Source organism: Talpa occidentalis, unplaced genomic scaffold (genome assembly GCF_014898055.3).
Source record: "Talpa occidentalis isolate TD23 unplaced genomic scaffold, MPIMG_talOcc4v2.1 talOcc4.6, whole genome shotgun sequence".
In the NCBI taxonomy this organism is placed as follows: domain Eukaryota; kingdom Metazoa; phylum Chordata; class Mammalia; order Eulipotyphla; family Talpidae; genus Talpa; species Talpa occidentalis.
Window position 1 is genome coordinate 61,080,686 of NW_023604972.1, and position 27,377 is coordinate 61,108,062.

A 27,377-nucleotide genomic window follows, 5' to 3' on the forward strand; every position below is an offset into this window, starting at 1 on the left:
GACACAGATAATTTGGGATGAGGCACTATTCAAGAAATGTGTATTAGGAAAGTAAGAATGATTAATATGGGAAAAATTTTTATTTTTTATTGTATTATTTTACCAAATATAAAAACTTATTTCAACATATAATCATTGTAAAAAATATTAATGTGGCATTTCACAATATATTTTTCATATTGAATCTTCAAAATCTAGTTTGCATTTTATACTTCCATCATGTTTTAATTTGGGTACTAAATTTTCAATGATAAATTGAAATGTACTTCTACCCACCTCTCCCAAATAATGGTGTGTTTACAGAAATGTTACTCCACTTCAGTTTTTAAGTTAAAATTATTAACTTAATAATTGGTGGCGCAGGCGGTTGAGAGCAGCGCTGTGAAGCTGTCCGCAGCCTCTGCAGCTCTGGTTCTATCCCGGCCAGCTGGGGAGATACCCACATGGCACAGCAGACCTCTTCTGTCCAGCCCTTTGCTCCCCTCAGCAGTGTATTTCAGTCAGTCTGCCTGTTCTGCTCCCTCTCTGGTGAATCCTCTCACAGTCCCATCCCCCCCAATCTGGCCTGTATCCTGGTTCTTGTATGCATGAATAAATAAATCTAAAAAAAAAAAAGTAAAAAAAAAAATTAAAGTCACACAAAACAAAAAAATCAGTGTCTCGGTCAAGGCAGATGCATCTCATATCTCATATGTCCGATAGCCACACATGGTTAATCGCTATTATTTTGGGCAGAGCAGTTTTGGACATTCTCTAGAATTCTGTTTGCATTTCTAGGGGATTCATGGACCCCATGCGGTTTATCCTTGCTCTAGTTGAGAACTGTCCTTTTCACATGTTGTAAGCCAATTCAGTTTTGAAAAGTCAACACATTACTTTCTGTACGTTCAATGAACCCGATTCAAGTGTGCTTAATGAACCAATTTCTCGGATTAAGTCAAGTGAATCTATAGAAACTGGAAAGTGGGCTATTGATTCGACTTAGAAAAATCAGCTGTAGATAATAGGCTGCTGCTCTCCTCGTCTTTTGGTGTGATTAGAGGATGTAACTTCTAGACTTTAAGGTTATGAGGATACATTATTGACAAGCCGACTTCAAAGTCTACTTTTCGCAGGGCGCATAAAACTCAAAACCCCACGCATCAGCCGAGGAACTTGGACAGATAAGGATTTCTCTAAAGCCCACTTCCATTTTTAGCCAGAGCAACCGCCTGTCAATTCAAAGTTTTTTGGAGAGAGAGGCGCCTCCACTACTCAACACACGCCGAGCGGACCGTTGCCAGGTACAGCCGCAACCACCCCACCATTCCTCCCACCGAAACTCGGGAGCGCAATCTTTTTCTGGTAAAGGCTCCGGCCCGCCCCGGCAAGCCCGCGCGCCCAGCAGCGCGGGGCCTCCTCCGCCCCGGGGCGCGGCCCTGCCCAGGCCAGGGGCGTGTCCGGGCGCGGGGGCGTGTCCGGCCCGGAGGCGGGGCCGGGCCGAGCCAGGAGGCGGAAGTTCCCGCGGGCGGTGGGGACGGCGAACTCTCGGCGCGTCACTTGTCAGCGCTCCTCTGAGGCGGCGGCAGCGCGGACCTGAGGTGAGTGGCCGCCCCGCGGAGGCGCGTCTCTGACCCCTCGCAGGGAGGAGGCGAAGAAGCGGTCTCTGCGCGCCTGGCGCTGGGAGCGGAGCGCGGCTGGGGAGGAGGAGGGGCGCGCGTGGCGCGCGTGGGCTGCCTCCTCAGGTGCTCCTCGGGCGCGCGCGGCGGAGGTGGGAGAGCCGGGCGGCGCGAGGAACGTCCGGGAAGGGACGCGAGGCCGTGGGCGTCGGGCCAGGGTCTAGCCCTGGAAGTCCCTGGAGCCTGGGCCGGCGGGCACGAGCGCGGCCGACGCTGGGACGCGGGCGTGGAGCGCCTGGGTGGCGAGGGCGGGAGCGGAGGGGCTCCCGGCACCCCGGCCTCCACCTCGGCGTCCGGGAACACCCAAGTTCTGCACTTGGGGGTGTGGGGTGGAAGCCGGAGCAAATGGGAAGGGCATGCTATTTTTCGTTTGCTCTCACGCTACTGAGAAGCATTTATTTCCCTCAAAATAGCTACAGTTGTGTAACCTGTTTTGGGGAAACTTGTGTGCGCCCGGGAATAAAGCTCTTTTAACAAATCGGTCTGTTGAGAACGCCAGATTTATTAGTACGTGAGTACTTGGGATTTTGCAGGGCTGTGCTCTCCGTGCGCTTGACAATAAGTGGAAAAAGGAAGGGCGTTTGGACGAAGCAGAACTTGGAAAGAAAATTCTTGGCTGCGCTGGGCAGGGCAGGTCTAGGGTGTGCTCCCCTGTCCTATCCCTAGTCCGCCTTCCTGACCGCGAGGCTCGGGAACCCGCCTGCCACGGAAACTGCCGGCTCCGGAGCCTTATTTGGCAAACAGGACTAGGCGTGATCCTTGCTGGAGTCTGTTTTGTCCGCTGCTTTCATCTTGTGCCTGTGGCTGTAGTTCTTCAGCTCCACCTCCATTATCTTCCAGTTTGGGGGAAGAGAGAGAATCTTAAGATACTGCTCTTTAATGTGAGGCCCTGCCTGTCGCTCTGAGCAGCTCTCCTTTCCCTCCTTCCTACCCGTCAGAGAAGTTGGAATGGGAGTGTGGGGAATGCCAGACTTCCTTTCTCAGTACTAGAGCGAGGACATTGTTTAAACTTTGCCTAAAAGAAAATCCAGAACTGTACAGAAGTTCCAATATTTTCTGCGTGTTTGAAAGCAGAAGGTTCTGCTCGCTATTTTCTGTCTGTATTTTAGGAAGAGTAATGATCAGATGGAGTAGATCTTGAAAAGGCCAATAATAATATTACCAGTGCTTAGGGATCAGAATATTTTAAGGCAGATTAAACTAGGAGAGGGATAATACCAGAAATGAGTTGACGCCCAGTTTTATGGTGTGACCTTGACCTTGCCAGCCATACATACTGGGAGAAGTCAGGAAGGGAACTCTCAAGTAAAGGGAAGGTGCATGAGTTGATGTATAAATTAAATACAATTTCCTGTAGGGAAAACAGTGGGGTCAGAGGAAGTTGAACCTAGCCTTCACATTTTCTCTTGACACAAGTTAAAGATTAAAAAAAGAGGGGAGGGAGAGTACGTTGCCTGTGAAATATCTGTTGGCTTTACATGCTCCTGATTTGTATCCTGTTCCAATATCGAGTCTTTCTCTAATAGTTCTATGAGAACCTTCTCTTTTATTATAGTGGGAAAGCAGTGAAATTTTATGTGACTTTATTATCTCCCTACTATTGATTTTTCATGCATATCTATAGTTTATTTCTGACTTGGCTTTTGGGTTCTTTTAGTGCCCTATGCCTATTATATCAGTGCTGAAGTGCAATATAATGTTGCCTCCTACCTTAGTACTTTAATCCAGTAGAAACGCTCATGTAGTTGCAGTGCAGAATGTCACTGATTTAGTTTTTATATAAGAACCAGACTTATTGCAAGTTTTGTCTCATTTTCCCTTTATGAGAAGATGGAATCTGTTTGTTCTTACTATGCCCAGTGGCTTGAATTTCTACATCTGCCACTATTAGTTTGGAGTGATGGGATTGAAATTTTGAATAGATTAAAAAAAATGGAAAAATATTTTAAGACAGGTAATGTAAGTGACAAGTTGGTTAAACAGCAGATTTTCCAAGAAAGTCTGTCTTAAATAGCTTTTTAAAAAAGATTTGGTTTTAAAATTGTTATACATGTTATATTTTTAAAGTGAAAAATACCATGTTTTTTAATATTACATTAAAAAACATCTCATTCCTCTGAATCTCTCCCATTCACCATAACAGCCAATACCAAACTCCAAATCATAGTGTTTTTCCTTAGTATTTTAGTATGTAAAGTACTACTTTGAGTCAGTATGAGTACACTTAAAGCAAAACACAGAAAAAAGAAAGCACAGAAAACACTGGCTCTTTTCTAAAACTCAAATTTTCTTTCATGTTTTGAGATTAACCTACATTTCTACTATATTTGGTAGAAACTCATTCACCATGTGGTAAATGCTCACTCTGCTTTGCCTGATGAGGTGTGTGTATACAAGTAGTTTCTGACTGAAATACTATTGTGCTAGAGTATTGCTTCCTAATTTCTCTCTGGAGCAAAAGTAAGTATTAAGTGTGGAATGTACCATGTCCCTATAAACACAAATACAAGTTGTAGTTTATGATCAGAGAGATTAGTTCTGTGCATTTAAAACTACCTTCTCATTTTAAAAAATTTAATACTTGGAAGGCACATATGGGAGTCTCTAGATTTGCACTCCCTTTCATATGTTGGAGTAATTTATAACTTAAGTAAGTAAAATTGAAGGACCCTTGTCAACTTAAGGCAAAACAATACATGAGGAGGGAAGGGAGTATCATTTTGAATTAAACTTGAAATAAAATTTTTTTCTTTCTTACAAATATAATGAAGTGTTGTACTTTGAATTAAAGTTTTTATGAAAGAACCCACAGATTGGATGGAAATAATGAGAACTTAATATAGACTTATCCTCTACATCCCCTACCCCTTCAAAAAAATTACTGAACATAATTTAATTAAATTTAAATTAAATGCATTTAAATATGTAATCGGTTTACAGATAAAACATTTTTGATAACCATCTAATTTTCTTTCACAGTTTCTTTCACTTCTTGGGATTGGACTTTGAGCCTTTAGAACCATGAGCAACTACAGTGTGTCTTTGGTTGGCCCAGCTCCTTGGGGTTTCCGGCTGCAAGGTGGCAAGGATTTCAACATGCCTCTGACAATCTCTAGTGTAAGCAAACTTTACAGATTTTATTACAGATTTCACCGATTTCAGATGTTCATCCAGTGCTTGGCCCTGGAAACCTTGGGGCTGCATTGTTGAAGTATTTGGATGACCTGTATGCTACTTACTATAAATGCTTATGGAATTTTATCTTTGCAAGCAATTATATATAAAAAGGAAGGGGTTTGTGGGATTTAGTAAGGATAATTGGTTTCAATTAAATGTAGTTTCGGTGTCCCCCTGCCTTCCGTATCTTTAACTGTCATTAATTTGGGGAATTCGCTGGACCTTAGTTTCTTATGTAATATTGGAAGGTTTTACTATGGGATTTTCATTTTCCCTTTCGGCTCCAAAAGCTGCATTTTAAGAACTGCTGATAAATAAAATGACTGTTTTTGGTATTTTCTTGCCTCACTTTCTAGTGAATGTGGTAGCTAACAGTGAAATGACCAAAAGCTGCTTACCTTTGAAGAGGAAAGGAAGTATGTATAGCTCCAACTATTTAGTCAGCCTATGAAGAATTGAAATTTGACCTTTTACCTCATTATGGATTTAGTTTGAGTGTATTCTGTGTATATGTTTTAAGGATGTGTTTTCTTGGTGATGATGATACTCATGAGGGTAGTAATTATAGCTTTTATTTATTGAAACCTGAGTGTGTATCAAGCATTGTTTCAGTTTTATCATCAGTAGGTAATTATTGCTATTAATTAACTCCTGTAGCTTCTAGAGAGATTTTTTTCTATAATCAAATAAATGTGAATAGCTACTTCTCTTTTATGTATATGGTAGCATATTATATAAACTTTTCCACATCTCAGTTTGCCTTAGCAGTTTACCAGGTTCAATTTTCCCTATCAAGAATTTCTTTAACTGTCTAGAATTCTCTTGTAGTAACATTTATTTGTAAATAAATGTAGTAACATTAATTTTCCCAATCCCTTACTGAAAGGCATTTCTGTTGTTTCCAATATTGCTTTTACAGTGCCATAGTGGATACCATATATGCATATGGTTTGTGTATATATACATAAATATATATGCATATAAAATTTTGATAGGTTATGCCAATTATACTTTTTGTAATACATGGAAATATCTATTATCTTCTATAGCCTTACCAGCAAATTTTGGGGTTTTTGCCAAGAGCTTTTATATGCATCATTCAGTTCTCACACCAACCTACAAAATAGTGATATTATTATCATTGTTTGGACTGGTGCTATGAGCTCACAAGATTGGTATGGAATTGCTGACTTTCAAACAGTATGCTAATGATGAAGTTGATTTTAAATTTAGGTAGATTATTTCTCTAATCAAATGTTTAGAAAGATATTTGCTTTTTGTTTAATTACATATACTTACTATTAAATAGAGTATGTACAATTATATGTACTTATGTACACACTTGCTTCTTAACAATATTTATGCAATTTGATTTTGAAAGATTAAAATAAGTTTATAACCTTTAATATATCTGCAAAATACTGCAAATCCTATTTACTAGTGAAGTTTGCCATGTTTCTTGCATTTTTAAAATGGTTAAGTTTTAATTTATTACCAGTTGCAGTCCTAATTCCGGTTTGTCTGACTTCACAAGGAAATGCATACATGTCATCATCCTGCAAGTTTTTAGACTTCATGGTTGGATGACTTTTTTTTTAAAAAGATTTATTTATTTATGCATACAAGAGCTGGGGTACAAGCCAGAGGTGCGGAGGGTGAGAGGATTCACCAGAGCCAGAGTGGGGAACAGTACAGGCAAATTAACCAAAGTACACTGCTGAGGGGAGCAGCACACTGCTGAGGGGAGCAGTGGGCGAGTTAGGAGAGATCTGCTGCGCCATGTGGGTTGCTCCCTGGCCGACCAGGGATCGAACTTGTGCTGCAGAGGATGTGGACAGCTTCATAGGTTGCATCTTAACTCCTTGCGCCACCAGGGAGGCCCTGGTTGGTTGACATTTTAATTGTCAAGCATCTGTGTACAAATGTGTCTTGTGATTTGTTCCTGTTTGAGGGAGTCTTTGGCTCCCTCCCTCCCAAAAGATCTATTATAAGGAAAGGAACAATATTTGAATATTGTGCTTTTTATGTTCTGCTAACATTATTTTATATTAAATTGGAATTATCTGCTCTACAATAGTGGATTAAATCACATTATTTTGTTAAAAAACTTTTGTTTTTGCTGGAGAAAAAGGTCCAGAAACAAGTTGACACCCAGTTGAACCAAACTTGATCATTATTTTGTTGTTGGGCATTAGAAATGAATTTGTAGTATTTAAATTTGGTGGTACCAGACCTTTAAAAAAGTTTTCTGTGCTTCAATTCCCTCACCAAGAACTTGAGACACTAACTTCATGTTGTGAAGCTGATACAACAGAACACTGTGTACGTATGTATGTGCCCTCCTCTGGCACAGGAGAGATACTTTCCTTGTGTAGACAGAGTGCTAATTAAAGGACTTTGAACATACTGATTAAAAGAGACCAAGGTAACAAAGCTGCTGAGTTATTTCTGTTCTCTTACAAAAGTCTCTGCCATCTACTGTGACCTTTTTGGGCTTTGTGCAGTGGGGCATGTTATTCATTCTGGACTGAGAGGGTGGGAAGAAGGGGGAGAAAAGAAGGGAATGTTGGCTGAACTGTGCTGGGAGGCTGTTGATCTTTCATTGTAGTTATTTTTAACCCCTTGTGTGGTTCAGTTTAAATATGCCTAGTAACATTGCCTAATAAAGATGTATGCCTACTAAGTAATTAAATTGTCATAGTAAGATTACTAATGTTATAGCTCATCTTTATTAGTTCTCTGGTTGTACTTACTGTGCCTTAATTATTTAAAATTATTGGGATATATTTTAGTGGTCACCACATTATTTGACTAATGGTATCAAAAAGCAATTAAAAACTGAAAGCCTGCCTTAAAACATGTAATTTAGTGGTTCTCTTATTTTAATAATGTGCATGACATTCTTAGCAAGGTCTGCACATAATATTGTTTCAGTTATCTTCTACAGTAGCATTATAAAATTGAAAAGAAAAACTGTTTAGAGACTCATATACCCTATATTTGTAGCTAACATGGCAGTTAAATTTTTTACTTACTGTTTGTTGGAATTAAAAAAAATATCACAAGTTTGTGCTTGACTAAGAACCTTCATCTTTACATTCAGAGTTCAAAAGTATACATTTTTTCCTTCAGTCAGGTATTAGTTTGTTGAACTCCGAAGGGCTATTTTTAATGTTGGGACTGTGAAACCTCATTTGAGATGATTAAGCAATTGGCTGGGACTTGAACATTCTGTTTTCTTGAGATTTTGTGTTACCTGCATACAAGTATGCTGAATATGGCTTGTGTCTTAAAGCATACAAACCATAAAGCTTTACATTTCACTCAAATTTGTTCATTATCTTTATTGTATGATTTTTACAAACTTTTTTAGTAGGTATATTTCTAAGATAGGATTGGTAATTCTGCCAGACCTTTAAAATATCCTCAGATTGCTGCAACGCATGATCACATGTCATTGTCTTCAATTTCCTATCCTTTAAATGGGAGTGCTGGCTACAGGAGCTTGCAGGCTCTCTTTTTATGACCCTATATTTATGGAATTGCCTTGAAGCCATGGAATGCAGGGATGGGTTTCATTGTAGCAGTGTGGGTTTGTTGGTCTTCCAGTATATTTTATAAGAAGAAATGGGAGACTGGTTGCACAATTCAAGACCATATTTTGGCATGTGGATTTTCCTCATGATGGAATTAAAAGAAGGATAATATATTTGAATAGCATTTTTTAAATTCAGCATCCTAAAGTAGAAACAGTGCTGTGTGATATTTTCTGATGGTATTCTGTGATAGTTCTGTATGGTATTAGAGTTTTTTCCTCAGCTGTCACTGTTTAGATTTCCTGAAGATGACCTCCCAAATCTTGGTATATACATATCCATAATGTTTCTCTGGCAGATAAGAATGAGGTCAGATAATTCAGGGCAGGATCAGTTGTTACCTGATTAGATAAGATTTGAAAAGCAGTAGAAGTTTACCATTTCCTGGAATATGGATTCTGTTGGGGAGTATAACAGAACAGAGAAAGAGTGGTGAAAACACTTTGCTATGAATTCATGCATTCAGCAATTAAAGGAATACTTTCTAGAAGCATTGAAGTTTATAAAAGGTATTGAGGAGTTGGAGCTGGAAATAAAGAATAGTACTAGACAGATTCACACACAGTAGTTGATGAAATGATAAAGATACAGAGAACTATTGATATTTCTCATTTTTAGTGACATAGCTCTGTAGGGGTTGTCTTCCTGCAGGAGAAATTAATTAAACGCTTCCCTAGATACACTCTGAATTCCTCAAAGTTAACATTTCCTTGTGTTGGTTTTGGTGTAAAGAAGACTTTTCTTGCCAGCTTAACTCTGGGCGAAGCTGTGTATATAGGTGAGTGATTCTCCAGACAGGCCAGTTGTAATGTTTCCCACTAGAAGAGGATAGAAAGAGACTTTCAGTCCTCTCAAGCTGAAATGGGAGAACCATCCTACCTTGAATAAATGGAACCATTGTATATTTTAAGCTGTAGACTATTTTCTTTTCTATTCCTTCCCAGCTCCCCTATCATTATGCCAAGTTAAAAAGTTAATAATTTGGTTTGTGTAATTACACAATGTATAGTTCATGTGTCTGTTCACTCTGTGTTTTTAAATTATTAATGAACTTTTGTATAGGACTCTGAGACCTGTTTTTTCTACTTAACAGTTTTTGATCATTTGTAGTCCCAAAGGACAGGAATTTCAAACTTTTGAAGGTATTTTCCAGGTCTGCAATTTTTTTAAAGATTTATTTATTTATTTATACAAGCAGTGGGTACAGTCAGAAGTGTGGGAGGGTGAGAGAACTCACCAGAGGCAGAGCAGGGAGCAGAACAGGCAGACCGACAAAATACACTGCTGAGGGGAGCAGCGGGTGTGGCAGGAGAGGTCTGCGTGCCATGTGGGACCCTCGCCTGGCGGCTGGGGATCAAACAGGTGCTGCAGAGGTTGCGGGCAGCTTTGCAACCCAGCACTCAACCGCTGCGCCACTGGGGAGGCCCAAAATGAAAATCTTATTAGTTTGTGTTATTGCAAATTAACTTTAGAAAAAAGGGACATACTTATTTAGATTTTAATGAATGTTGGTGATTTTGGAAGTTATTTTTTTTAAATAAGAGAAATTTACTGCTATAGAGGTCTTTTTTATTTGATGGAGAAAACTACTACAGAAATTGGGTAAAGAGCACCTTGTAGCCAAGTAAAGATTTGCATACAACCTGTTGCCTACTCACAACTTATGATATCTATTTAACTTGAGAATATTGACACCTACAAACTTATTTCTAGTTATTTTTGAGAACTTTGAGGCAAAAGCTGGTGTTTATGATGGCTGTTGGTCAGACTTTAGCATGACTATTAGTTGGTCAATTGTCTTTGAAACATGCTTTTTGCAGTAATTGTTTCTCTGAAGGCACATGACACAGGACCAGTCTTGGTCTTTTCCCCCAGTTACAACTGCATGGAGGAGAAATCTGATACGAGTTAGTTAATCTAGAAAAGCAAGCATTACTCTGGACAAAAGGATTTGTTTCTTTGGTGTCTAAGAGTCTCCTGTTTTAGCTTTAGTAGGTGAAACTCTAAACACTTATTTTTCTTTTTGACATGCAAAAATACCTATAAAGCTTGTCAAAACAAGACACTAGCATGTGAAATGTGCACATATATGCGTTTGCAAATAAATGATGATGGAATGAAAATAGTAAACATTAACTGAAACCACAGTGAGCAGTGACCATGGTGACCACTAATTAGGTATTCTAGGTACAGAGCCCCTCTGTTGCCCTCCTGTTGGGAATGCAGATTTGGTTTTTAATTATAGAGTGGAAAGTCACTTTTCTATCACAGATTTTTTTTTAAAAAGAGTTATTTATTTATTTATTTATTTATACAAGAACCAGGGTATAAGCCAGATGCGCGGGAGGGTGAGGGATTCACCAGAGACAAAGCAGGTAGTAGAACGGGTAGACTGATGAAATACACTGCTGAGGGGAGCAGCAGGTGCGACAGGAGAGGTCTGCTTTGCTAGATGGGACCCTCACTGGTTGGCCAGGATTGAACTGGCACTGCAGAGGCTGCAGACAGCTTCACAGCAGGGTGCTCAACTGCCTGCGCCTCCAGAGGAGGCCCTTTCACAGATTTTTTTATTCTTTTTTTTTCAGTATGGAGGTACAGGCCAGATGTGTGGGGGGTGAGGTGTTGGGGGGTGAGAAGATTCACCAGAGACAGAGTGAGGAACAGAACAGGCAGACTGACTAAAATACACTGCTGAGAGCAGCAGGCAAGACAGGAGAGGTCTGCCATGCCATGTGGGTAGCTCCCAGCCAGCCGGGGATCAAACTCACACCACAAAGGCCACAGACAGCTTTCCAGCACTGCTCTCAACCCCCTGCGCCACCAGGGAGGCCCAGATTTTTAATTCTTATTAGCACTTTTTTTTAGGTAGTAAAATATTTATGAATGGTCAGAGCAGACAATTGAATGAGTTTTTAAAGTTAGATTTGAGAGAATTTTTTATAATGTTAAAACTGAGTTTCTTCTGTCTTATCTTCACTCCCCCATCTTCCCTCATTTTATTTTTCTTTCCTGTTGTAAAAGTGGTGTTATCTATCACCACAATATCAAGTTCAGCAACCTTGTTGGTTGGCATTTAGTACTCCCAGCAAGACTGGGAAGAGATGCATATGCAGCAAATGTTTCTGGTCAGTCTAAATGGAGAAAAGTAAAATGTAGTGGGGAAATTTACAAGAGGGAATGAAAAACAAGTTAGGGAGGAGAAAAGAAAGGCAATTTTAAAAAGGCCATGATCGAAACATCTGTTTTCTGAGTCAGTTTGGTACTCAAGAAATCTTAACCCATCCCATTTTCCCCCTTTTAAAATTTGGTTAATTTATGGTTATCTTCAGTAGGCCACTTAAGTGATTTGGAATTAAAAAGAAATAGGATACAGAGGAAAGAGTCTCCTGCAAGCAACCGGTGTTAGCAGTTTTTCTGTATATTTTAGATATAATCTACACAGTTATGTAAATATAGGTAAATCCTCACTACCCCCTTCTCAACACAGATATCCAATAGTATCTTTAAAAAATACACTTTTTTTTGGCATTTTGCTTTTTTCTATTAATCCAGCATTAGTAAATATATCTTCATTTTGTAGATCTGCATTGTTTTGACTTATAATTTATTTAATCAGTTCCTTTTGATGAACTGTTAGCTTGTTTCTACCCATTTTCTGACACTGTAGTATAATTGTGTTGAGTATACACACTGAATATATAGGATTATATCTATTAGATAAATTTCTTAAAATGGAATTGTTGAGTCAAAGGGTTTTGTAGGCATTTGCAATTTTGATTGATATCGCTAAATATCTCTGTAGATATATTTTTACCCACTATGAGGATGTTGCTTTTCTCATACCTGTGCTAGGAGACTTTTCAGCAGACTTTGATCTTTTCCAATTAGATGGGCCTGTTTCCACCTTGCTTCTTTTTTACAAGGCTTTAATCACAAGTATTCTGATGATTTTTGATGTTTTTAAGCCTTTTTCCACCTAGTTTTGCTTGAGAATATGTAAAATAAAAAAGTGTACTCCCCTTTAAATAATACCATTAATTTCAAGGGATGCTGTTATTTTAGTGTTTTCATACAGATCTTTGATTAATAGATATCTCTATCACTTATTTCCTATATCTAAATGGATTTCCCTCTAAGTTAACATAGATAGTACTTCCAATTACATAGTGAAAGCTTTTTTTTTTTTTGTTAACAGTTTTTGGCACTGTACCCTGTCATAGATTTTTTTGAAAAGTTAAGCAATTCATAGTGAATAAACTCAAAGTTATCTTCGTAAGTTTTTCTTAGTAGCCTGATATATTTTGTAATTTTGAGTCCCTCTCTTTTCTACCCCCTAATCATCAGGAGGTGTTCAGTGTAGTCTTGGAACATAGTCAAATCTACCCTTAAGTGCCTGACTATCTTTCCATTATCAATCGTTATTAAGGTATGGGGATTAACTGCAGTCTGCATGGTTTATAGAGTATTCTATAGCATAGTGAGTTAAGATTGTGGAGACTTGCTGGTTTGTGGCACTGGATATTTCTTCATTTTATAGAGGTGTAAGCAGCAGAGTGTATGTGTTGGTACCTTCGTGACAAAAAAAGTAAAAATACCAGGGAACTTTGTATTTATGTGGTTAAAGATGGGGGAAGGAGGAATTTCCCTTTTGTGTGTTGCTATAAAATTTGAACTACCAGCAGAAGAATTAGGAACTATAGATAAGAATGTGCACAATTTGTTATTTGATTTCTGTGAATTGTTAAACACTTTTTCCCAGGAGCCAAAATTTGATTTAACAATGGTTGCTATTCTTCATGATAATTTTCTTAGATAAATTTCCATGTACTAAAAGAGGAAATGATTTTTTTTAATGCTACTGAACAATTGATACTGCTGATTCCGTCAGAGTTACATGTTATGCTTTGATTATATTAATGATTCAATTATCCCAGTATGTCTTAAATGACTTAAGAGATATTAACTTCTAAAGATGATGAAATTAAAAAAAAAATGGTAAGGTTTTTAATGCTAACCATGGAAGATTGTGCTTCTGTTTTAAAAGTATTTTAGTTCTTGAGGACATATGTTCTTTTTTTTAATTTTTATTTTTTAAAGGATTTATTTATGCATACAAGAACTGGGGTACAGGCCAGAGGTGTTGGGGGGGAAGATGAGAGGATTCACCAGAGACAGAGTGGGGAACAGTACAGGCAGATTGACTGAGATATACTGCTGAGGGGAGTAGTATGTGAGTCCGGAGAGGTCCGCTGTGCCTTGTGGGTCATTTCCCTGCCCGGGGATCAAACTCGTGCTGCGATGGCTGCAGACAGCTTCATAGTGCTGTGTCTTAATCCCTTTGGCCACCAGGGAGGCTCCAGGACATATGTTCTTTAGAGAACTGTTTTATTCCTTAACTAGAAATCCTTATAGACATGTTCTAGAGAAAGAAGTGTATATAAATACAAGCTTTGTTATACTTGTAATTTTCATGATTTTACATTTTCTTGAAGTATCTATACTGCTAACTTTCTAATACTCTACAGATACTTTTTTTGATCTTTTTATTCTAGGTGTTTATGTATATCCCTGTCCGGGTTGGAACATTCTATTTAGTTGGTATCCAATTCTCAGATACTTTGATATTTTAGCAGACAACGTGTTTCTAAAATTCATTAGTAGTTTATCCTTTCTCAGGTTGGTTCTTCACCTTGCCAGGACAGGGATTCTCAGATTGTACATTTACTATATTACTTGCTCTATAAGATCTGTAAAGATTTGTCATTATCTGTTGAATTACTACTTAACTCCTCTGGCATTCAGGCTGCAAATAAATGACCTATTTAATGAGTGTCCATTTTGAAACCTGGAATCCTTGTCTTTTTATTCTTTTATGCACTTTATTTTTATCTGTGTACCACTGTTCTTAAAGGCACATTCATATAGCAGGTGCTCTTTGAAATGTTGGACTACTCCAGTTCATTTGGGTCTCATTTCTTTCCTGTATTAAATAATAAGAATGATAACAACAGTAATGATGTTGATGAGGAACATATGCCATTTATTGAGGCCTTTTCATTGTCTAGACCTTGTTCTAGGTGTTTTGCACATGTTCAGCTATTACTACCCATAGTGACACTTTGATGAAGTATGATTCCAAATTTCTGATTTACTGATGAACAATTTGATGGTCAGAGAAGTTAAATTACATGCCCAACGTTACATAGCTTAGTTAGGTTTAGGATTTGAAACAAGTCAAGCTGAATTATAAGAGCTTTTAACCAGTAGATTCTATTTTCTGAGAATAGAGGACAGCTTTTATTACTGACAGTCAAGTTGTATGTGTAGAGTCAAAGACTTGTAGATATGGGAATAACTGAGATTATTAAGAAAATACTGAGATTATTAAGACAATACAAGACTGATTTCCAAACCAATCATCAAAATCTACTGTGAGGGTTTTAAATTGTAGTTTCTAGGACCTTACCCCAGACTTTAAATTGAGAATTTAGGGATTTTCATATGCTTTCTGGAAGTTTCTTATGTACCACTTGAGTTTTAGTTGTACATTTAAATTCGGGAATCATGTAACTTTGCTTTTATTAGCTTTTTTATTATTATGGAACTTTTATTAATTAGATTTGTGAGCAAGAAGATTAAACTAAGTTACAGTGAAACTGCCATTAACTAAATGGAAGGAGTTCAGGAAACAGAATTGCAATTTATTCTGCCTCGTCCTTAAAGATTTCATTATTGTGGGAGGCATGGCTGCCTGCTTGGCGAGGCTGAGGGGCTGTCCGCCGCCGCAGGGCGGGAAGGGATTCTTGAGCCCCGCTAACTTCCGGCATGGAGTCTTGAACAAATGCTGAGTGCGTGGGAAGTGCTGCTCGCAAGAGAAAATGACATACCTCACTTCATAAGACAGAAGTGTGTTTTGACATTCCACTCTCGCCTGGCCTGCCTGTACATACATGTGTGTCTAATCAGTGAATCCAGAAAGCCCCAGAGACCCGGCAATGGAAGACATCAAAACAGATATCAAAACAGAAGACTGAGGGCCTCTCCGGTGGCGCAACGGTTGAGTGCTGGGTTGTGAAGCTGCCTGCAGCCTCCTCAGCGCCGGTTCGATCCCCAGCCACCTGGGAGGGTCCCACATGGCGCGCAGACCTCTCCTGCGGCCCGCTGCTCCCCTCACCAGTGTACTTTGATCCTTCTGCCTGTTCTGCTCTCCGCTCTGGTGAATTCTCTCACCCTCCCCGCGCTTCTAACTGTACCCAGTGCTTGTATAAATAAATAAATAAATCTAAAAAAAAAAGAAGACTGAAGTGGTGTGTGGGGTCCCCACTCAGGTGGTCTGCACAGCCTTCAGCAGTCACATCTTGGTGGTGGTTACCCAGTTTGGGAAAATGGGTACCCTGGTCTCCCTGGAACCTAGCATCGCCACCAGTGACATCAGCAAGCCCATGCTCACCACTAAAGTCCTTCTCGGCCAGGATGAGCCACTCATCCATGTCTTTGCAAAGAACCTGGTGACATTTGTGTCTCAAGAAGCCGGAAACAAAGCAGTTCTCCTAGCCATGGCCATGAAGAACAAAAGCATGGAGGGAGTGAAGGCATTGAGGGGGGTGATCCAGATGTGCCAGGTGTGGTGATTATCAGCCACACCTGCTCGGCAGAGCCAGGTGGAAATAAAACATCATCTCAATGATTTGAAGACCACTCCCCACCCCTTCATTCCCTCAGAAGGCGGAACCTCCTTTGGCTGTAGACATTCAGAAGAAATGTGCACATCTCAGCCAGAGACTCTTTGTTAGGTCACTAATAACATCCATGAATGGAAGGGGGTTGCAGAATGTGTCTTGGGGGTATTGTGAATGGTTCTCACCAGGGTCCAAATCATTGCATGTATTTGAAAATGGAAAGAATGAGTCATCAGACATGAGTCATGGCCCTCAATGTGCAATATCAATTGTTGGAGGAAATTTTTTTATTAAAAATAAATGTGTATCCCCCCCCCAAAAAAAAGATTTCATTATTGATATTTATCTTTTAGGAGAGAAAGGTAAATTGTACATACTGCAGCATGTATCTACTTGGTATTATCTTCTATAACTGTCCTTCTGAATGACATGCCACAGCTGTGAGAGGAGACAGTGTTAGTCCACACATGTATTTATTGGTCTCTAACTATATACCATAAATTGTGTATGGAGGATGATTCTCTATTTTTTGACATAAAGGCACATTGAACATGATATGGAATATAGAAGAGCCTGGAAGTAGGAAAGGCCATATTTGTAATCAGATTTAGGCAGTGTGTCCAATGTTAATATCATAGTCTGTCAGGAAAGCAGGGAACTTCTAGCAAGCTCTGTAGAACTTGTGGAGGAGACACAGAAGTAAAGTGACAGTTTGCTATGCTCTGGGCGTATAGTCATTTTTTTTCAGTGTAATTATTGAGCATCTGTTATGTGCTCAGTACTGGTCTAGGTTCTGAAAATACAGACAAAGAAAAACAATGCTTAGTGTTACGGACTTTATTAATAAGGGACTGATAAGTCACATGTATATATAAATAAGCAAAGTACTTTTATAAGGTGATGTGCTGGGGAATAATTGGGGGAAGAGAATGAGTGTGGGGAGAAGGGTTTTTCTTTAAATTGGATGGTCAAGGGTCTCCCCTGATAGCGCAAGGGATTAAACACCACACTGAAGCAATCCACAGCCACTGCAGCATGAGTTTAATCCCCGGCCAGCAAGGGAGCAACCCACATGGCGCAGCAGACCTCTCCTGGCTCGCCTGCTGTTCCTCTCAGCAGTGTACTTCGGTTAGTCTGCTTGTTCTGTTCCCCACTCTGTCTCTGGTGAATCCTCTCACCCCCCACATCTCTGGCCTGTACCCCGGCTCTTGTATGCATAAATAAATAAATTTTTTTTTAAAGATTTGTTTATTTATACAAGAACCGGGGTACAAGCCAGAGGAGTGGGAGGGTGAAAGGAGTCACCAGAGACTGCGGTGAACAGAACAGGCAGACTGACAAAATACACCGCTGAGGGGAGCAGCGGGGCGAGCCAGGAGAGGTCTGCCGAGCCATATGAGACCCTCACCGGCCAGCCGGGGTTGAACTGGCGCTGCAGAGGCTGTGGACAGCTCCACAGCGCGGCGCTCAGCTGCCTGCGCCACCAGGGGAGGCTCTAAATAAATAAATCTTAAAAAAAAAAAAAAAGGATGGTCAAGACAGTCCTGATTGAGGAAGCAACATTGACTTAAGAATAAGCCAGTCATTAGCGAAGCCAGGATGACAGCCTTGAGTGATGTGTAGTGATGACACACTGCACATAGAGTAGTGTGTGCAAAGACCTTGAAGAGAGAGTTTAGTGTATTTAAGGAATAGAAAACTGGCCAGTGGCAGGAGTGCAAAGACCATGAAGGAAAGTGGAGAGAGGTGAAAGAGGGGAGAATGCTTAGTGCCAGAATGAGAAATAGAGGCTCAAGGAGTGCGAAGGATAACAAGTGAGGAATCTGGTAGGATACAACTTCTGGGGATATGAGCAAGAATGCTAATGCTTCTTGGTTAGAACTGAACTAGAGAGAATGGGTTTCTATTATGATTTTACTTTATCTCCAAACTGCCTTTTATAAATTGGTTTTGAAAGCTATTTCAGGGGAAGAATTCCAGACATATTTTGGGCAGAGGAATAACCATATAGCCTCCCAAGGTGGCTACTTGGAAGCAAAACACTTAAGTATGTTTGTTTTGAAAAGTTATTTGTAATGTATACATTGTTATGTTTTCATTGTTATTTGTACATTGATTACATTTTTTTTTCTGTTTTGTATTTTCTCTTCAAGCAGCAGCTTGCTTCCCAGATGGCTTCTGTTTTCATTTCCTTGTGATGTTATGACCTTTTCTAGTTTAATGAAGAAATGTTGCATACACATTCAGGAGTTGTTTACAAATTATGCTGGTAACACTTTTGTTAGACTTCTTCCCAAAGATAAAGTGAGTATTAGGATGTTTGTCCTAGATCAGATTTGTGGAGCTAAACAGGTTTTAAAATGTGTATCCCCATTAAAAGAATGTTTTATTCTCTTGGTTAACTATCCAATACTAGGTTATGTTTTATGACTCTTTTATCTTAAGAGGAGGGAGTTTCCAAGATTTAATATTTTTTCACTTTGGAACCTTTCAGAGAGGTCATTTGCATATAGTTAACATTTAATAAGAGAAGACAGTTGACACCAGTAAATTTAGATTTTCATGACTTCCACTGTAAATGAATAAAAGTGGCATTAATCATACAGCTGTAGATCTGTAGTGATACATCATAAAGCCTTATTGATGTCACTTCATACTTCATCTTTAAGGTCAACTTTATTAATTCAGCAAAAAGAATTTTCCTGTGAGTGTTTTGTGTATATTTACAAAACAGTGCTTTATAACCAACTTACAAATTATCTGTATTTCACTAAATGTGATTAATACAGAAGAAATAGTGCTATAGTTTTCTTAATTTTTTCTTAAGGTTTAAAGTAATCTAGCTTTAAAAAAAAATATTTATACATACAAGAACTGCGGTACAGGCCAGAGGTGCAGGGGGTGTGAGGATTCACCAGACACAGAGCGGGGTGCAGAACAGGGAGACTGAAATACACTGCTTACAAGAACAGAGAGAGGGCTAGACAGGAGAGGTCTGCTGCACCATGTGGGTAGCTCTCTGGCGGTCCACGGATTTTAGTGCTGCAGTGGCTGCGGATAGCATCATAGTGCTGTGCTTAACCCCTTGTGCCACCAGGGAGACCCAATCTAGCTTTTGACTAAAGATCTGAGACACGTAACAGGGAAGAGGAAGGAAAAGGGCCAAAAAGGGGAGGAGAGAGCACAAAGGACTATAGTGGTAAGAGAACTATGGTGACTACACCTGAGGGGAGAAGTTAAATACTGTCCAAAACTTAACAATGATGTAAGAAAATATATAAATTACTCAAAAGAAAATTATGTAATTTAGCTTTTAAAAAAAATCACTTTAGGCAATTATGTGATGATGAGTGCTCAAACACTTAATGTTAATGTCGCATTTTATATTGATTTTTTTTTCCTCCTTACCCTTGATTTTTTTTTTTTTAAGCAGTGGTTTTTTAGGGTCTATATTTTTTCCTAACATACCACTTTTGGATTATAGTTTTACTGGTTAGTGTTCCACTTGTTGTTTAGTGTAGTTATTATGAGTGCAAACTCTACAGCTTAGTGCCTGTCAGTACTCTCTCTTACTTACTAGCTATATAGATTTGGGTAAATTACTGTGCCCTAAGTTCTTAATCTGTGAAATGAGGGTCAAAATAATTTTTATACCATAAAATTATTGACAGGATTAAGTTAACATAAGTAAGATCCCATAGTAAATATTCAACTAAGGTTACCTAGTAAGAACAATAAATTTTACCTTAGAGTAATAGATACTTACAAGTTATAGAGAGATAATGTCATGTTCAAAGTTCAGTTGTGTTTTTGGTAGGTTTTATATAGGATTCTCAGAACACACACACACACCCCATATACCCACCCTGTAATTTGAATTGAATCACTTCATGAAGGATCTTTTTTTATAGAAGGTACATAATAAATATTTGTTGAAGGAATGGGTCATTTCCTTTTTCCATCTGTCATAGTCTGGCATAAACTTTCAAAGAGATTTTGACGGAAGGGTTGGCCCCTGTAGTACCTCTAATTAGACATTCTTTCCACAGTGATTGCCATTCACTATGGTTTTTTTAAAAATTCTTTTAAAGTGACAATATAGGTTGTACTGCTGGAGAGATAGTTGCTTTGTGAAATATTTTTTTTTCCAGTGAATGATAAATTTATTATTAGGCTGTAAGAGTGGAATGTGGACTAAATAGGCAAAGTACTATGTCTGCCATTGTAATATCTCCCTTCAATAGTTCTTGCCCTTGCATAGCCTTGCTGGGTATATCTCTCTGCTCCTTACCTTGCCATCCTGATTCTCTGTCTGTAGCCATTGGGAGCTGGGATGGGTGTCTGACTTAAATGTAGCCATTTATAGATAAAGTTAATGGATTTTTTGAAATATAAAATTTAAGCACTCTGAACTTTAACCATGTAAGTAAATGTAAATCATTGCTGTTCATTCATTGATTTATTTACTGATATCACAAGTATTTATTGAACATCTGTTAATATGCCAGGAACTTAGACATTGGGGATGCAACTGTGAATAAAACAAAGTCTATACCCTCTCAGGTCTATATTTTAGCGGAGGTGAAGAAGACACAGTAAACATAATTAGTTGATGATAAATATTATGGGACAAAGCAAAAAGTATAAGCAAAGAGTGACTTTTGAATGAGGGCAACTGATATATAGAAAGTTAAGCAAATAAGTCCTTAGTGATAAGGTGACGTTTGAGCCGAGGCAGGATGAAGTGGGTAGAAGGGCAAAGGGTAAAGACCCTGAGATAAACATTGCATGGCATGTTCCAGGAAACAGCAAGACTACAGAGGCTGATATGGATTGAGAGGAGAGTGTTGTAGGAAATAATTTTAGTTTGAGGGTAGTTATTTCCCAACATTAGTTGTATTAAAATTTATAGCAGGTTTGTTGATAGGACAAAATTTTGCTTTTAGATGAAAATAAGATTAAGTGAAAGTGTTTTTGTTTCTTTTCCAAACTGAGTACTCATCACTGTGACACACAGTAAATATTTTTTCTGAGGTTTGAAAAGTCTGCTAATTGCAGTGTTGTATTATTCAGGACCAGTGTTAATTTTTAATAAGATCTGCAGTTTAAAAGATTATAAATATTGGTGCTTTTATTTTTAGTACTGTTGTTTATAAGTAAGAAGAGTAATTATAAATGAAAAGTGGGGTCAGATTAAATATATAGTTCAGTGATCATAACTTTTAAGGAGTTGTGACTAGTTTCATTGCCATCACCCTGATGATTATGTGTTACTACAGTAACTTCACTCTTCTTAGAGGCATATTCATATGTAAAAAGATAAAGTCTGTTTAGGGATTTGTCAAATACTCTTTGAAAATGGTTGTTTAGCTTTGGTTTCAGAAATATTTCCTCTCAAGCCTTGATTTTATTACAGTGGATGATTGATTTCATTTACACTTGGAAGGAATAATCTTAAGTCAGCTAATTTATAAGGTGAATTCATAACTGTAGTCCAGTTATCTTGGTTTATGTTGTATCCATTAAATTGTGTTCCTGTTGTAATTTTTAATAAGAACAGCTAAATATTTTGTTGAGAAGGGCAGTTCATCATCCAAAGTGCTTTTATTTTATTATCATTAAACCTTCAGTTTTTTTCAGACTTACCTTTTGACACTAGACAATTCTGTTATCCCATTTAAACGTTTCATAATCAACAGTATTATTACCTTTTATGTCAGTGAAATTCTAACTCTTTATTTGCATGATGGAAGGACAAGAAATGTTTTAAACATTTTCTCATTAAAGAACGTTGCTATATAAACTATATAAACATATATAAATAGATTTAGTCTAATGGAGAGCTACTTTCTAAATTCAGTCCAATGTTAAATCTCTGAATGTAATGCAGATGATATGCTTCTTTAGAATTGGTTAACATTTTTGAACATTATTTTCCAAGTTTTGGAGAGCAAGTATCTTTTTCGACAAAAATCTTAATTTGACATAGCAGGTTGTTTAAATGAGGTCTTATGCTTGTTTGATTTTTGATAATTCAGAGTTTTGCAAATGTAGTAGGCTGGAGTTTCTTGGTTGGTTTTGGATTTTGCTAGAAATGATAATGATTAGTTGCAAAAAAAAATTTTTTTAAAGATTTATTTATTTATTTATTTATACAAGCACTAGCGTGGGAGGGTGAGAGAATTCACCAGAGCCAGAGTGGAGAGCAGAGCAGGCAGACTGACTGGAGTACACTGCTGAGGGCAGCAGCAGGAGGCAGGAGAGATCTGCGCGCCATGTGGGACCCTCGCCCAGTGGCCAGGGATTGAACTGGCGCTGCAGAGGCTGTGGGCAGCTTCGCAACCCAGCGCTCACCTGCTGCGCCACTGGGGAGGCCCCAATTTTTAAAATTTTAATGAAGTCATAGTCTCACATTAAAAAGGAAAATAAAAATAAAAATCAGTAGAAGAAAAGTAGAATGGTAGCTACCAAGATCTTTGAGGGAGGAAAATGGGTAGTTGTTTAATGGGTATAGAGTTTCAATTTTGGGAGAAGTTCTGAAGGTCTGATTCACAATTTGAATGTAGTTACCACTCCTGAACCATATACTTAAAATTGATTAAGGTGCTTAAAAAATTAGGAGAAATAATAGCAATATATTGAACTCTTAGATTTTTGAAAAGAAATCCATCATATAAATAACAAGACTACACAATTTATGTGACTTTATTAGACTAATAAAATTCTTGGCTTATAAACCCTTATAGATAATACCAAAATATATTTCAAGAGATTTTTTTTCTTTAAACTGCCAAAAAAATTTATTAGCAGTTTAGGCTGAAGTGAGTAGACACCAAATTATTACTGACTTTTACTGGATTTTGTGAGAACAAAAATTTAACTCCAGAAATTGTTACAGTTATGGTAACATGATTTTTTTTTTCAGCTTTATTGTATAGATTTATCAAGGAAGATAGCCTCTATATTTAAAAACAGTGGAAGGTTGTCAGTTCAGTAACTTTAAGGCAATTTAATTCTGCCTTCTCTTTAAACACAAATATCTGAGTTATAAGAAATATGATACACTTGGCAATTTACTATTAGCTGAGGAAAGCTATGAAGATAGATTCTTAACTTATTGGTCAACATGCATTTATAGCATGCACATATGTGGGGAAGGCATTGTGGTGGTCTAGGTGTGAGCAGTTCAGTCATCCCCCTTGTTTCCTTTATGGTATTGTAACACATTATTTCTGTTTGGATATTGCTTGTAATTCAGTTATTTTGTATGTTTTAACTTGGGTGGATAAAATGTCTCATCATACTTCTTTCCTCCTAAAAATACAATGTATAGAATCATTATGAAGAATTGTTGTATTTTAAGTAAGGGTAGTTGTCTCTAACTGTAATGTTTTCTTTTTTAATAAATGGGAGTATATCAGTCGTGTTTTCAAGAGGCCAAATGTTTACTTTTGATTTTAAAAATTTTGTATACACACATTTCAGGTTGAAATTTCATAGGAAGTAATGACAATAAAAAAGCTAAAAGAAAAACAACACATCTCACCAAACCTGAAACCCCACTACCTGGAAAACTGATGTGGACATTTTCATAAATAGCCTTTAAAACAGATACTTCCCTGATATTCTTCATGTAACAGTAGATCTTTGGTATTCTTTCACCATCAGTATATAGCCTTTTATCATCTCTTTCTTTGGTTGATTATTGTACTGTTGTACTGTGTTGATTCTATAGTTTATATGTTGGTGGTTCAGAAGAAATGAGCAAATATAAGAATAGAAGAGAGGTTATCAATAGTGCTTAAGAGTTTGAACTTTAATGTAAACCATTGTAGGTTTAAATCCTAATACTGACACATTTTTTTAAATTTATGTTTTTATTAATTAATTTTTTTTCTTACGTTGTCACCATAGTTCTGCCACTGTATCACCTGTGAACCATCATCATATTCCCTTGTCTTCATCCCTTCCCTATTTTACCCTCCTCCCTGTCCCTTTGCTGTATGCCTTAGTTCTATGGTCAGCTTGTTAGTTTTGACTTTTTCTTGACCTTTCCTTTGGTTTCTCTTTATTCCACATATAAGTGAGACCATTGGTATTTATCTTTTCCTTCTGACTAATTTTGGCTAGCATAATCACTTCCAGCTCCATCCATGTTGCCACAAATGGGATGACTGTCTTTTTTGATCCCTGAATAATATTCCATTGTATAAATATATCACAACTTTTTGATCCATTCGTCTGTTTAGTGGCATTTGGGTTGTTTTCGTATTTGGCTATTGTGAATAGTGATACAATAAACGTAGGAGTGCAGGTTTCCTTTTGAATTAGTGTGTGTGTGGCCTTTTGAATAGATTGCTAGGAATGGAATTGCTGGATGGTATGGTAGCTCAATTTTTAGTGTTCTGAGGATATCCACACAGCTTTTCATAGTGGCTGGACCATTTTACCTTCCCACCAGCAGTATAAGTGTTCTTTATCTCCAAATCCTCTCCAGCATTTGTTGTTTCTGATTTTTTAAATGTGGGCCATTCTTCCTGGAGTGAGGTGGTATCTCATTGTGGTTTTAATTTGCATTTCCCTGATAAAACTGTGATAAGCATTTTTTCATATGCCTGTTGGCCATCCTCATTTCTTCTTTGGAGAAGTGTCTTTTTAGTTCTTTTGCCCATTTTTTTTTTTTTTTTTGACAGGGTTGTTTGCTTTGTTTTTGTTGAGTTGTGTAAGTTCTTTGTAGATATCTGTACTGACACTTAATTGCTGTATGACCTTGAGTAACTCAAAACTCTGAATCTCTGCTTCCTCGTCTGTGAAATGGAACTATTAATAGTATTCTTATATTGTAGTATTACTGTGATGATTGAGTTTATGTTTTTAAAGTACTTGGAATACCTGGCAGAGAGTGCACATGATATAAATATAAGCTATATTTCTTGTCATTTTGGATTTTATGGTTATTAATATTTTAGGATAGAGGTGTATTTCAAGTGATTTTAGATATTTTTAGCATTTATATCCCTTTGACAGCTTCATCTCTTCAAAAGTTTATGCATGATATGTTTTGTGTTTGTTGGATAGAGCTGGTGTGAGGGGAGGGTGATAGAAAGGAGCTTTTGGGTTTTAGAGACCTGGATAGAATTGCAGTTGGCTGTTATCCAGGCTTTTCCTGGCTATATTGCCTTTGGCATGTCTTGGGTGGCCTTTGACTAGTGCTGCTCTAAGTAGAGCCAGCCCTGCCGTATCCTGGAATCTTGGGAATGGTTTTAAAGGTTCTCAAACCAGAGCCAGTAAAAGGCAATTTAATATGAGTTAGTGAATTTTGGTATGTAGTCTAGCCTGGAGATGCACTCTGTAACCTTAATGAACATTTTCTTGATTTGTGTGTTTAAGCATTCTTAAAGCATTAAAAGTAGCTCTGTTATTGAGAGATATTTCCTTTTTTGGAATTGGTCTATGACTTCCTCATGTTTACAGCTTTGTTTTTAAGTTGAAATTTGGAGGTAAAGAGTAAAGCAGTGACTTTAAGTTTTTCATTTTAAATGACTGGAAATAAAGAAAATTTTAAGAAAATTTGACCTGCAGTCATTTTATATTTGTAAAGTTATATTTTAGTATAGTCTTCCATGAATTTCCTTATTAAAATCTGTGAAAAATTATTACTCAACCTATATTCTTATTATAGCTTCATCTTTTGGGGCATACATTTAAAATAGTATTTGATTTCTGACAACTAATTTTTATGTATATTTCTTTTTTTTAATATTAAGTCAGTAATGTGTGAAGTTAAAGAAAGCTACTGCGGCCAGAGGATTATGTTTTAGTATAGTTTTATAACTATACCCAGTCATAGTGAGACTTAGTGAAACATTAGGACAGGAGCAGGAATATTAGGCCACTGATTAAATACATAGCAGCAGTGATTACTAGAGTCCGTGGTATCTTTAATTTTGTAAAACACATGAAAACCACTGTTTCAGTATTTTAGTCACTCAATTTCCTTATTATTGTTGATTAGTCAAGTGACCCTTTAAGAGAGTTTTTTGAAAAAAAAAAAAAAAAAAAAACTTTGTATATTGGATTGTTTCAAAGGAACACCATAAGACACTGTCATTCTTAGATTATACTTTCTTACATTAGGATAAGATACAGCTAAAATATTCCATCATAACTTGTGCTATTTTTTATATATAACTTATTTATCAGTCTCACCTATATTGTTATTTTATGATATTTGCCTTTGTTTTGATTTTGATTTTTAAATTCCGGCAGAAATACATTGGTAGAGTTGTGAATTGTGGAAATTGTGATTTTTCAAGTCTTTTTATAAAACTTTCCATTGCCTTTTAATGAAATTTTGAATTTTTCTTGCTTTTGGAGAAAATCTCACTGGGGGAGGGAAAAGAAGGAGCAAGAGCTTGAAAGCCATCTGGAACTAAAGCTCATTTAGTAGTGGCTTACTAAATAAGTAGATATCTCTTGATATAATTAAGTCATAATTTTTTTATTCTACTTTTACTCACTGTGATGACTTTATAGATAAATGTCAGCCATAGGGAATATACATAAGACTCATTAGTGTTAAATGATTCTAAATGGGTAGTTTATACATCTCCACTTCTGTGTTTGTTTGTTTCCTAAAAAGTAAGATTCAGTAAGCATTGCTCCGAATTATCTCCCTCTTATATTAACATATCCCATTTGAGTTCTTGATTTTAGGAACTAAATAAGTCAGGGTTCAGTTGGGAAAATAGAAACAGACTAGGTGTTTTAAACAGAATATTTTAATAAAGGAATTGATAAACTTGTTTTGGCAGAGCAGGTAAGCCAAATAGATTATGATGGAGAAATCTAGAAATGAACAACAGCAGGAAAACATTACCATCCCTACGGCCAAGAGACAATGGAAGATGTGGTATTAACAGCACTTGGACACTGGGCTATCCAGTAGGAGCAGAAACCACACAGAGAGAAGTGGTTCAGCTGGGACCATGGGGGAAGGAACTGTGACTGACTAGAGGTGGAGCATAGAGAAAGTAGGAGAAATAAGATTTTTCTCTTCCTCCTACTTTCTAGGCCTCTGCCATTATAATTATTACAGGCGAGACATGTCCAAAAGCCAGAGCAAGGGTCCCTGAGGATTGTAGTAGTTTCTATACGGAAAGGACAAAGAAGGGCAGTCGATTGACTTGAGACCAAATAGAAAATGACCAGCACAGACAATTTAAAAAAATGTTGATTCAAACAGCCCCTTCCCTCCTCTAGCCTGG

The 27,377-nt window shown here is 37.6% G+C and overlaps 1 protein-coding gene across 7 annotated transcripts in view; it reads left to right on the top strand.

The window, feature by feature from the left end:
- The first annotated feature begins 1,485 nt into the window (after positions 1 to 1,485).
- PDLIM5 (PDZ and LIM domain 5) overlaps positions 1,486 to 27,377 on the top strand; it is a 237,195-nt gene continuing 211,303 nt past the window's right edge. For 2 of the 7 annotated variants that reach the window (XM_037530162.2, XM_037530161.2), the window contains exons 1-2: positions 1,491 to 1,580; positions 4,638 to 4,775. In XM_037530162.2, coding sequence (XP_037386059.1) covers positions 4,680 to 4,775 — 96 coding nt within the window. In that variant the 5' untranslated portion in view covers positions 1,491 to 1,580; positions 4,638 to 4,679. Of the gene's footprint in view, positions 1,581 to 4,637; positions 4,776 to 27,377 lie in introns of all 7 variants that reach the window. The other 5 variants (XM_037530166.2, XM_037530164.2, XM_037530165.2 and 2 more) reach the window with 5 other exon arrangements.